Source organism: Crotalus tigris, unplaced genomic scaffold, assembly GCF_016545835.1.
Source record: "Crotalus tigris isolate CLP2741 ecotype Arizona unplaced genomic scaffold, ASM1654583v1 scf7180000017644.4837335, whole genome shotgun sequence".
NCBI classification, from domain to species: domain Eukaryota; kingdom Metazoa; phylum Chordata; class Lepidosauria; order Squamata; family Viperidae; genus Crotalus; species Crotalus tigris.
Window position 1 is genome coordinate 2,274,364 of NW_024096536.1, and position 13,271 is coordinate 2,287,634.

The 13,271-nt window shown below is 34.6% G+C and overlaps 1 protein-coding gene across 1 annotated transcript in view; it reads left to right on the plus strand.

The window, feature by feature from the left end:
• EP300 (E1A binding protein p300) overlaps positions 1-13,271 on the plus strand; it is a 103,446-nt gene that overhangs the window by 4,561 nt on the left and 85,614 nt on the right. Inside the window, exon 2 of the mRNA XM_039335546.1 lies at positions 3,057-3,715. Within this exon, the coding sequence (XP_039191480.1) occupies positions 3,057-3,715 (659 nt within the window). The remainder of the gene's footprint in view (positions 1-3,056; positions 3,716-13,271) is intronic.

Here is a 13,271-nt window from a genome sequence, read left to right on the forward strand (position 1 = left end):
TTGAATAATTTTTTTCATATAGATTTTTGACAAAATTCATCTTAGAACACGTTTCATTTTATTGCATTTACGCCTGCTAGTAAACTGTAGTTGCTCTTCAGTTTAATGATACTACATGTAGAAGCTCTGTTTTTCCTCCACAAAAATGAGTTGTTTCTGTCATCTTACCTATTTTGTGACTATAGAAACATCTGTAAATATGTGTAGTGTATGCTAAATAACATGGCAGATACCAAATTATTTGGACTCAATAATTTAGGTCTAGGAATTCTGGAAGGAGTATTTGACTGTTTCTTTCATCCTTCAAGCATATGTTTTAAAGTCATCACAGTTTTAAATGGTTTTGTGCTTTTATTGGAATCTTGAGATTCCTTTATTTTTGACAAAAATTATTCCAAATGTCTGAAGAATTATAACAGTATTTGATACTTTTATATAGAGTCTAACTGAAATAGATAATATTACATTAATAGTGTGGCATTTTCTATAGGCATTTATAAAAAAAATGATGTGAGTGGAACTTATCATCTTTGGGTATATGTAAGGAAAAAGGTAATTGAAGTGAGAAACTCATATAATGTTCCTTGTTTCTAGTTTTGTCATTTCATGACAGAAATGATTATCACTTTCCTAGGATTCAGGAATACTAAGGAAGTGGTAGCAGGTGTTTTTGCTTTTATGTAGTATAGGATCCTGTGGATTTCATATCCCAGAGGGAGTTCTGGCAAAGAAGCATGCCATTTCAGTTTCCATCTGTGTTATATGTGGTTGCCCTTGGCTCTTTAAGGAGCCCTAAGATAAACTTCTGAGGGTGTGTAGAATGTATAGCCTTTTCTTTCCTTCATGCAGAATCTCCGAAATTTCCTATTAAGATTAGAGAAGAGGTTTGTTCAAATTCTCACTTAAAGCTGCTATTGCTTTTGGCATCTGCTATAATTGTATTTTAGGCAAGTTTCAATAAATGCTACTAAACATATAATAGGTTCTTGCTTTTCTGCAATCTGCATCATAAAATGCTTTCTCCATCAACCAATGCCAACAGCTTTTGATATCTTCAGATTTTTAAAATAGAAATTGCTTACTTACCGAAAAATATATTTTTAAAAAAGATCTTTAAAGGAAGTTTGTCTTGTATGTCAGAATTTAATTTCCAATGAACATGCAAATGAAGTTTCTAAAGTTATTTTTGGAAATATACGTACTAATTTAATAGTTGTAGATAAATTACATGGCCTTAAAATTGGAAAAGAGAAAGTTCTGAAAACTATTCAGTTCCATATGTATAAATGACATCTCTGAATACTCACCAATGTGATGTAGTTGTTAAATAATATGCAATAATAGTGGTTCCAAAGGTGTGCTCTGTACAACTCTGAATTGACTAATCCCACGAATGGAGAAGGAGATGGTCATGTTGATTCACTTTTCTATAATACGGCTGCTTATATTTCCCCAAATGTGCTTTGTGCTAATGAGCCTGTGTGAGGAGGTAGTAATAAAATTGATTCCCTGCCGCTTTTCTGTAGAAGACATTGAATTTTTGTAGCTTTCAACAATACAGAGTACATGTTGGTATACTTCTGGAACCATCCTTAAATTAGTAAGATTATGAAGACTTTACTTGCAAGTAAATATGATGATTTTACTACCAAATGATAAGAACTTAAGTTGAATTTAAGAACTTAGCTGTCAATTCAGCTCCTGTTTAAGGGGTAAATCATAAAATTAAAGTGAAAATTACATTAATAACTTACTAGTATTTATGCTCCTTATCATTAATATTTGAATCATATTCTGAGTACCATAGGGATATCTTCTTCAAATAAGTTGAAAGTTGTTCATTTATATTTCTTCAGTGTACAAAGTCCAATCATGTGTCATGCACTTTTTTTCCCCAAATATAAATAGTGTGGTAAAGGACATCACTTTTCTGTAGGTATTGCCAGGTTGTCTTATCAGCTGCCCTAGAAATACTTTAGTTTTTGAAAAGTGGCATACACATTCTGATTTAAAATTAGCAACAAACATTGGATATCTTGAATATTTTGCTAAAACCCACTGTTTTGGTCTGATCTGCCTTGTCACTATAAGAAGCTGCTACATTTGTTTGTAAATGTTACCTTTTCAGAACTACTGTTGAGGTATATTAACACACTTCAAAACTTTTTGAAGTAGTATGGTAAACTATTAAAACTTGTTTGGTAGGAGAATTTGTGCCTCTTGGAGCAATATTTGATAAATAATTTTAAAAATAAAGTCACCCCAGAATTTGCCATACTTCCTAAATTAATTTTAAGAGAAACTGCTTGTAGGCATGGTAGTCTTCCTTTAGCAGCTCTTATAGCTGTCTTGGGGGGGGGATTCTGGAATTTTGGAAAGCTGTTAAAACAGTTCAAGATTTCAAGAAGCTTCTAAAAGGCAAATAGAATAAAAGCCAAAGGACATGGCTCAGTTTTATATTTCTTTTAAGATCTTTAACTATTGAATATCATGGAATAAAGACTGTAGAATTAGAAATGTTCATCCTTCACATATTGTGTCTGGGCTATCACATTGAATAAGTTTGGCAGCCAGTTTTAGCAAAATAGAACAATTTGTCTATTCAGTTTTCATCTGGTAAACTTTCCTACTATATGTGATGGATCATTTTTAACTGACAAGTTATAGAACTAAAAATTAAATAAATAAAGAATGGAATTGCTGAATAGTGTTTAATGCCATCTGTTTTCTAGCAAAGTGTTGCTGAAACGATGGTGTTTGCTGCTCTTAGTTTTTAAGCACTGGGGTTAGCATAACTGTAAGAAGTCACATTTAATATTTGAGAGATACTTAAAAGCTTATAATCAATGGAACCAATGTGAGTTAATTGATAGTGAACTGGGTATATTAAAACATGTCATTAAACCAAATTTGAGAGGATTGTTGAGGTGACTTTTTGTTTAAAAAATTGGTCTAAAGCAAATTAGATAAATAGCTATTCTATCAATACTGAAAAAAATATTCAGCTGAAATGTTTGCTGAAGTGCTCTAAATCATTTTTCTCCCTTTCTCTTTAGATTTTGGATCTCTTTTTGATTTGGAACATGACTTACCAGATGAACTTATCAGCTCTACAGAACTGGGACTTACTAATGGTGGTGACATTAATCAACTGCAGACTAGCCTTGGTATGGCACAAGATGCTGCTTCTAAACACAAACAGTTGTCAGAACTGCTACGAGCTGGCAGCTCACCAAACCTTAATATGGGAGTTGCTGGGCCAGCACAGAATATGGCCAGTCAACCACAACAGAACAATCCTGGAATGGGAATCTTAAACAGTATGGTCAAAAGTCCCATGGCACAGGCTGCACTGACATCTCCAAATTTGGGGATGGGTACAGGTGGGCCAAATCAGGGTCCATCAACTCAGTCCACTGCAGGAATGATGCCAACAGTAAATAGTCCAGTAAATCAGCCTGGAATGGGAATGAATGCAGGAATAAATGCTGGCATGAATCCTGGCATGTTGTCTGCAGGAAATGGGCAAGGAATGATGCAAGGACAAGTTATGAACGGTTCAATTGGAGCTGGAAGAGGACGTTCCAATATGTCATATCCAAACCCAGGAATGGGAAATGCTGGTACTCTAATTGCAGAGACATTACAGCAAGGTTCTCCTCAAATGGGAGGGCAGGCGAACTTGAGAGGTCCACAGCCTGGAGCAATGAACAAGGTATGTCAAATATTTTATTTTGAACACTGACAATGAAAAATACAGTTTCAACGTGCCATCTTTAGGGATGTTTTTGGATGTTTTGCCAGATGCCTTCAGCATATTTGCAAATAAAACATATAATACATAACCTTATCAATGCATATTAAGGATAATTTTTACATGGGTGTGAACTGTATAATAAACGCTATATTGGAGTCTAGGCATAGTATATTATTCAAAACAATTGCTTGAATTTATAAATATGGAAGGTTTTCCATATGATTGTGCATGAAGTAATAAGTTAATAATTTGGCTAATTGCAAGTGTTAAAAACTGCTTCAAAGGCTAATAACTATCATTCTAAAGTGTAGCATTAATAATAAGAATATGTGAGAGAAGATTATATTGGCTTTGTGTCTTGAATCTTGTGTTTTGCAAAACATTTTAGATCCAAAATAACGAATATTTGAAATGCTACTTTTTAAGACCCAAATGATTGCATTGAATGCAAAATACTTATTCTGCAGATTAAAACAAAGTTTTCAATCATTTTAAAAGTGTTTTGAATCAAAACAGCAATTTTGAACATGAAATAACATTTTGAATTCAAATTAGTTTAAATTCAAAACATTTTCCATGCCACTACTTTAAGGGTCGTGTTATTTTATATGTTCCTTTGTTGAGAAGTGGTCAGAAAAATAATTGAAAATTTTTACTATTATGGTATCTAATTGGCACCTACAGCAGAATATATTTCTAAATGTGAATGATGGCTTTCATACACTGCTTGTACAATTCTTGTGGGAACATTCATGAACTATTTTTAGAAACTAGAAATAGCTGGGGTTAAATTTGAACTTACAGTTTAATTGAATAAACTGTTAATATAAAATAAACAATAACATGATTAAGTTCAAACCTGTTAAATCAAAAATTATTTCAATCCAGTCTGATGGATAAACCAGAGCAGATTGGTTATTACAATGCTAATATATAAACCAGTTTCCAAATCACAATGGCTGAGTTTACACATCACACTAAACTTTGAAACAAAGCATATTATATTGTCCTCAGTCTGTCTCTCTGATAAAACATAGGACTAGGTTGTGCTAATGCATAGTGGTATGTTTCATTTTGATTTTTCAGGCAACTCTAATATATATTCAATGAACCATGGTTAAAATTAACTGTGGTTTAGTAATTTATCATGCTCATTTTTTCATTGGTGAAATCAGAGGAAAAGCAGACAAATATTGAATAAAACATATAGTGATAATCCTAGCTTACCACTGTAATTGGGATTGGCAACACCATGTAATCACCCATGATTGTTAACAAAGATATCACATGACCAAAATGTGACTTCTTGGGATTCCTCATTGATTTTGCTTTTCAGAAGCCCTCTGGGATGGTTGCAGATGGTGGTCATGTGACCATTGTTAAAGCACAATGGTTATCAAACACCTGAATTGCAATCATGTGATTGCAGGAATGATCTTAAACGTGTATGTCACTTTTTTCAGAAGTGTCAAAACTTTGAAGGTTTGCTAAACAAATCTATTTTGCTCATTGTGTATACTTTTGGGAGAAATTTAATGACTAGTTTTATTAAGAAACATGTTTAGGAAATTGGTATTCTAAATTAATAAATTGCCAACTTTTCCAATCATTTTTCTGAAGTAAGATTTGAAATTATATATAAGCCAAATCTTTGCCATACTTGTCCAAGTATGATTGTATGGGAGATGGTTGATAATGCTGAGTTGGAGCACTAGGAAGTTAATGTAGTTTCCTGCACAAAGCAGCAGGTGAGGGGCATAGTCTAACTAGAGCTGTTTTACTTAGGGAGATCAACATGGATCAGCGACTCTTACTGATTTCTGAAAATTTGCACAATAAAAACTTAAGGTGGCATTGTAGCACTGTTCCCTCAATATCTCGTTAGATTCTTTTGCCTTTTTTATTACCTATTAACAAAATGACCGTCTTATGTAGCTGTATTGAAATTAGTTATAAGTAGGTAACATATTTAAGTAGGGAGATAATTCCAAATTCTCATTATTCTGTATATCTGCTATTGAAAACTACTCGAGCAGGTAGAACATACTATGGAAACAGTGCAGTAAAATAATCTGGAATATGAACAATGGGAGCAGAATAACTCCTAGGTTTTTTATGGAATTCAGCTGTTTCTGGATGCAGTTTAGCAGAACAACAAAATACTAGTTTAAATTCTTAATATATTTTGTATATTTAAAATGTTTCAGACTGCTTTTTAGGGTAGAACCTAAATCATCTCAAAAAATAGTATTAAAAGCCTGTTAAACAAAGCAGACAGCATATCCCAGAACATATTAAAATTTTAAAAAGTTTCAAATGCCATTGCTAATACGTAACCTGGTTCATAGAGTGCTCTACACCAAAATTGGTTTCTGGGTTAATGTCTTGTATAAACCCAATTATTGTAGTTGGCTTAGTAAATAATGCTTAAAAGCTATGGTATAGCATTTACAAAGCTAGTACCGTATTTGCCGGCGTATAAGGCGACCTGATGTATAAGACAACCCCTGACTTCGATGCCGATTTCCATGCCTAGAAAGTCATCTTATCCGCCAGAAACTACCCTAATTTCCGGCATATAAGACGACTCAGCATATAAGACGACCCCCGACTTCGGCGCCAATTTCCGCTTTTTAGAAAGTCGTCTTATACGCCGGAAAATACGGTAGGTGACTTGTGAATCAATGGCTTGATTTCCATTAATACATGGATAATATTAAACTCAGTAAATATTCAATATGAAATTATGCATTAGGATATCTTATTCTGTATGATCGTGGTATCTGTCTGCCCAGGGGGAAAGGATTACAGTAGGTAGGGGTTAACCTGGGTATGATGAGCATTAATTTTAATTTTTTTCTCTATTCAAAGACAGTACTAATCCAACCTGACTTATTAAGCACCAGAAAGACCCTGGGATCATTTTTATTTTGAGTAGGTGTTTAATTTAACATTTCTGATTTTAGTTAGCTTAAATTTGGATATGTGTTTAATGTACTTCTGTTATCATATTGTTTTAATTGCTCTGACCACTGGTGTCTTCCCAAATCCTAGCTCTTTCCCAGAAAACAACTCAAGACTTTTTAAATGAGAGTGCATATTAATGTACAAATTTTGTTGGTTCTACTTCTACTATCAGAGCTTTTAAAGAACCTGGCTCTAATATGGAAACATACTCTTGAATTCAACCATTATATATTGTGAGATTGCATTACTAATTATACAGTTTACTGTTTTAGAGAAATATTTGCCTTATGATTTCAGTTTATTTGAACCAAGAAAACAAATCATCTTGAAGATTTGTTTTAATTTTTTCAGATTTTGCTTTTATGTTTCTAAATGTCATGATTGCAGATGCAGTATGTTAGTTATCTTTATACCAAAGAATATTGCTACAGAAAGCTACAAAATTGAATTCAAACCTGCAATTTCAGAATTATTATCTAAATACTATACTTGTTAAGCATAACTTGGATCACATAGTCTAGTAAAATTAATTTGCCTTTGTAAATCTAGAACAGGGGTATCAAACTGCCGGCCCATAGGCCAGATGTGTCACGCGGAAGCTGCGCCCACCCCATTGCCGTCAATGGCAAAACTGTCTTGATACGTTGTGTGACATTGCGAGTTTGACATGTCTGATCTAGAAGATTGCAGGGGAAAAACCTTAATTATCACTGCTATCAAATAAATTGTGATATGAGAGAAATTTGTCACAGGTTATTCAGAAGATTTACTTAATAAAATTATTTCTCAAACATGGCAGCAAAAATTGTATTATTTACTCAGTTTTGTCAGTTGCTGAATTATAATGCTTAAGATGAGGATTTTTGCTAACATTGATGGCAGTATCTTAAATTGTATTATCAAAGGTACTTTTGAAAAAAATCAATGTTCTGTCAGTTACATAAATCTCATTGTCTAATTAATCTATGAATAAGAATCTCTGATTCATCAGAATCTAGCATCTTTATAGGCTTTATTTCATAAGAATAATATAATGGATAATGGACACCATTCTCTCATAGCTGCTGGAAATGGATGATAGTGTTCTGATGTACTCAGAACTTAATAAAAGCAAATTAACTCATAAAAAGACAGTAAAATATTACTCCTATAAATAAAGCTACTAAAAATGACCCTTGCAATTAAAAAACAAATGAGTTACCTGGAAAATGCAACCAGTTTCAAACACTTTTAACTGCATTTGATGGTATTGGTTTATAATTGGTAATCCTCTTAAATAGTATGTGTCCATTCCTGTTTTTAAAATTGCTGCAAGCAACAATATTTTAGATGGGTTAACATTTCAAGCTACGTTAGTCTCTTTAAAGATGTTTTTTAATGTATGGTTTACAAATCATGGTTTAATGTGAAAGCTAATTGACAAGTTGGATCCAAATTGCAGTCAGAAAATTTCTGTTAATGTTAAAATAAGTAAATAAAACATTGAATTGCCAATATTTTTAGAAGGCTAAATTATGTGCTGTTTTGGAAGCTTGGGTGTTCTCAGAAAGCAACATGGGAGATATGATGTATTGCAGAGAAGAGTCGATACCTGCCAAAATAAAAAAAGGCCCCATAGCTATTCTTACATAAAGTTTCTGCTTTCTTTTCAGAGAATGAAAAGAAGGCATTGTGTAAACATCTTTCCCCAGACCATAAGTCTGAATCTAGGAAGATTCTTGAAGAAAGAAAGAAAATTACATTTGATTGAATTGGATAGGCCTTTTGCAAAAAAGTTAACATTTGACATTAGATGTAAATTTGCAGTTAGAAGTAAAGGAAACAAGAATGGTTACAAAGTTTCATCTCGTAAGTAATAAGAGTTTATTAAATATCATTGGAAATCTGTATTATATTAATGAATCAGGAAACAAATCTTCCATGGATCAAAAAAGCACTATCCCTTGAAGGCCTCTTTTAAATGAGAATGGATTAATTAATGAGATAATTAGTGTTATACTATCATCTTTTGTCTTCATTATACTGTTAAAATGTAAAGTTGTTAGCATGTTTCTGGCTAAATGATGGTAGTCTTTTGCTTGGCAGATTCCCCCAGAGAACCCATAGGTGTTCTCCGTTCTTCAACTTCTGAAAATTCGGAGTTTCACTATTAGCTAACATAGCTAGTGTAGCAGTATAATACAGGGGTCACCAACCCCAGTCTGGACTGATATTGGGCCGTAGTATTCCAGCAACCGGGCTGTACAAACAAGCAAAGCCCCATCTGTGGGGCAGCACACAAAACCATGCCCCCTCTGGTCCATGGAAGGGGCGTTGACTTACCTGAACGCCTTTTCTCAGCACGAGAAAAGGCGTTCAGGTAAGTCAACGCCCCGTCTAATACATTGCCCGTTCTTTCTGATTACTGTTGCTTAAAGGCATCTTGATCGCCTCCAGATGGGATTGGCGTGTCCAGAAAAAAGAGTTAAGAGAATTGTTGGTCTGGTGTCTTGGCTAAACAGCTACCAAATTTCTGATAACTTACAATCGTTCTTTGAATTGAACAGGTGGATGTTTTGAACAGCTTCAGAGTGGTGAGAAAGGCTTCCTTATTAACAAACAGAACTGTGAAATATGGTAGTAATATTTGGGAAGACTTCTAAAGGCAAAATCCCAGATGCTTGCAATCTTAAGAGTTTCATGTTCAACTCTCTTCCCAGCTCTAGTATTTCTGACTTCCTATTTCCCCATTTGGAAGTAATTTATAAAAAAATGCATTTTCAGCAGCATAAAGGAAATACCTTATGAAAAATTTATAACTTCACAACAATGCATTAATATAATTTGGGCATCCAACTGCAAATGCATAGGTTCTTTTTATATATAGTTACTGGAATACCTTTTTAAAAAAATTCTGCCTAACATATGAGCAAAGCCTGAAGTTTTATAAATTAAGTAAGTATGTACCTTATGTTCAGGGCCAACATTTTGGAGGGTTAGGTTGATTTGGAGTTTCATGAAAATCAGGCTTATTTTAATTCAGACATACGTTAATACAGGCAAAAATTACTATTATTTTATAAGTTACCATATCTTTTTTTTAACATTTCACTGAGTTGTAAAATTAATAAATACTTAAGTACGATAGTTCTTGAGTTACACCCACAATTGAGACTGGATTTTCCAACTTAAGTCATTGCAGTTGTATCAGATTTTATAACAGTTGTTATGACAGTCATTAAGCAAAACATTGCAGTTAAAAGGATGCAGTTTCCCTAATGGGTGGGGCTTTTTGCCAGAAATTAGGAAAAAAGGTTGCAAATCATGATCACATGACCAACCGTAAGACACTGCAGTTGGTCAAAAATTTAAACCAGTTGCCAATCCACCAAAATTGCAATTCCGTGACTATCGCAACAGTTCTAAATGCAAGTGCAGAGCATAAGTCACTTTTTCCAAGGTGATAGTAACTTTGAAGCATTTTTAAACAAACGGTCATAAATTGTGGACTAGCTTTATATCTTTTGATGGGGATTAGTGAAATGAGTAGATGTTATTTAGCTTAACTTGGATACAAATAGGTTTTTCATATATTTCACTATATAAAATATAGTGACCACTTGTATTTTGAATTGTAAACCAAGAGTAGTAAATGAATAAAACAACCTGGACTTAAGCATTTGATGAAATATAGTTCACACTTCATTTCAGGACCTGAGCAAATTATTTTGAATGTTTAGTATTTGTAATGGTGTATTATATGCACCAGCATGGTCTGAAGAACAATCTCTAGAACACTCCAACACAAATCTGAGAATTTTAGCCAGTTGTAAATTATATAAACTATTTGAATTAATTCTGTACTACAAAATTCTGTTACATTGCAAAATATAACTGTAATTACTGTATTATTTTTTGAAATTCTCAAGGATGGTTATTTTGGAGTAACAATAATTTACTATGATTCTTTTTATGTTTTTATGTTGCATACAAATAAAGAAAAAGACTTGTGGATTTTTCCCTTGTGTCACTTAGACCAGTGATGGCAAACCTTTTAGAGATCGAGTGCTCAAAAACTGGCCCTGCCCCTGCTCCACCTCCCTGCCCCGCCCCCACTCTGCCCCCCCATCCCCTGCCCTGCCTGCCCATAGGACCATTCACCACTTCCAGGGCCCGCCACAGATCGCCCAGGCAGCCCAGCAGCGCTATGATGGCCACACCCTCTGCCCGTGCCCTGCAGCATCAACTGCATGATGGGGTCTGAGGGCAGAGTCTTGTCTACGCTGCCTGGCTGCCATGTCCTTGGCTGCGCTGCTCTGTGTGGGCCACGCTCGGGGGCAACTCTCCTTCAGGGGGGGCTGCTGGAGAAGGGGTCGCGGGAGGAGGCAAGGCTGGGGCAACGGCACATGTGCCCACAGAGAGGGCTCCGACTGCTGCCTCTGGCACCCGTGCCATAGGTTCGCCACCACTGACTTAGACAAACACCAATCGTTTACAGTAACTATATGTGAGACTGTGCATTCTAGGCCTGCCTTAGACATGAAAGCCACACATTTTATTTCAGATTTCTTAGTAGCCTTTTAATCTGTAAAATGCTTGGTCAAGTATAGAGTGAATAATGACTTTTTCAACCATTATATAATTGATGGAGAATGGTGTCCTTCCAACTTCGTATCAATTTTTTTAAATCATAAAAGTAAACAATACCATTTTTGTTGGCAGTTTTAATTTGTTTATAATTCAAAAGTACATAAGTTGTATCCAACTAATTGTACATAAGTTGTATCCAGCCAATAAAGTAGAAGGGAAGACCATATAAACAAATGTTACAATGTTATAACCTTTGTATCTCCAGTAATTATATATTCTCACTGAAAATCTAGGTGTATGTTCAATAGGTATCAAATAATCTGTTGAGTGCTCTCCATACACTTGGAAGTTACCGGTATTTAGGTCTGGATAGAGAGAACAGGCTTAGATTGAATCATAGGAAATGGAGCAGCTCTAGGTTCAAAGGCCTGCAATTTCCAAAGATATATGTTTAATTCTGAAAGGAGTTGCACTTCTCTGTTTACAGCAGTGGTTCTCAACCTTTTTAATGCCGCGACCCCCAACTGGTTGTAAGTCGAGGACTACACAACTGGTGTAGCACTGTTTGCAGAATGGGACTTTTGGCGGGCTCAGCAGGGCAGAGACAGCCTCGATAATTCCTATTGGCTTTTGAAAGCCGATAGAATTAGACTCTATTCAAGACAGTCTATTCTATTGACTTTCAAAAGCCAATAGAATAAAAGGGAGTAGCACAGCTAAGGAAAAGGGGAAAAAAAAATGGCGGACTGCGTTGTTTGGTGACCCCCATGAAATGGTCGTTCGACCTCAAATGGGGTCCCGACCCACAGGTTGAGAACCACTGGTTTACAGGGGGACCTCTTGGATTCACAACAAGGAACAGGTAGTAGCTGTGGCCAAGAGGCCTTTGCCCCATATTGTGTGCCACTTACAACATTTTTTGAAATATGAAGCTTTACTTGCTGTCATTCATACATTAGCCACCTTTTGAGGGGTTATTCTTTACATGGGATGGCCGTGAAAAGCACTTGTAAATTAGCTGGTCAAGAATGCAGCAGCTCAAGAGGTTATATAGGTATACCTTGAGGTGCCCATATAACACTTCTTGAAGTGCTGCTTTAGTTGCTGTTTTCTTCCAGGTGCGAGTCAGGGTACTGATTACTAGTCCGTTGGATTGCCTCCTCTCAAAAACATCTTGATACTTGGTAAGATCTAATAGGGTGGATTCTTTATGTATTCTCTTGATCAGAGATTGCCAGCTAAAGGGGCCTTGGAAACATATCTTTTCAGTTTTTTGTGTCCATCCTGTGGAATGCTATACCCCACCCATTCAGATAAGCCCCTTCCTCCTGATCTTCAGAATGTCAGTAAAGATAGCTAAACGTTAGACACAGGTTTTGTATGACTGTCTCTCTGGATAAGTAATTATTTTTAGTTGTGTTTGAGGATTATTGATTTCCAGTATAAATTGATGTTTTATAATATATGAAGTTGATTTTAATCTTTGGTTATTTTTATTTTTATTTTAATCCATAGATTGGGGAATTGTATGCCTCTCAGAATATTTTGATGGATAGATGTTATAATAGATAAGTAATATAGTATCTTTATAATGTATGAAATATGAAAATACTGGGATGATATATTTAAATGGAAAATTTGAATATTTAGATGTTAAATACTTGGAAAAATATGATTGACAAGAATTGTTTGAATATTATGGAGAAATTGAGCTTAAGATTTATGAAAATAGGATACATGGTGAATCAATAAGATGACGCTTATGAAAAACATAAGCTGATAAGAAAAAAAATGCTACATATGGACGGACGCTACTTTTGTTGGTATAATTATAGAAGTAATTGTTTTTATTTAATCATTTAAATATGGAAAATATCAAATATTAGAAATTATATTTGTTTAATGTTGTAGAAGGAGAATACTACTGGGTGAAGAGAAGATCAAGGAAATATATTATCAATTGATATACTAATTATGG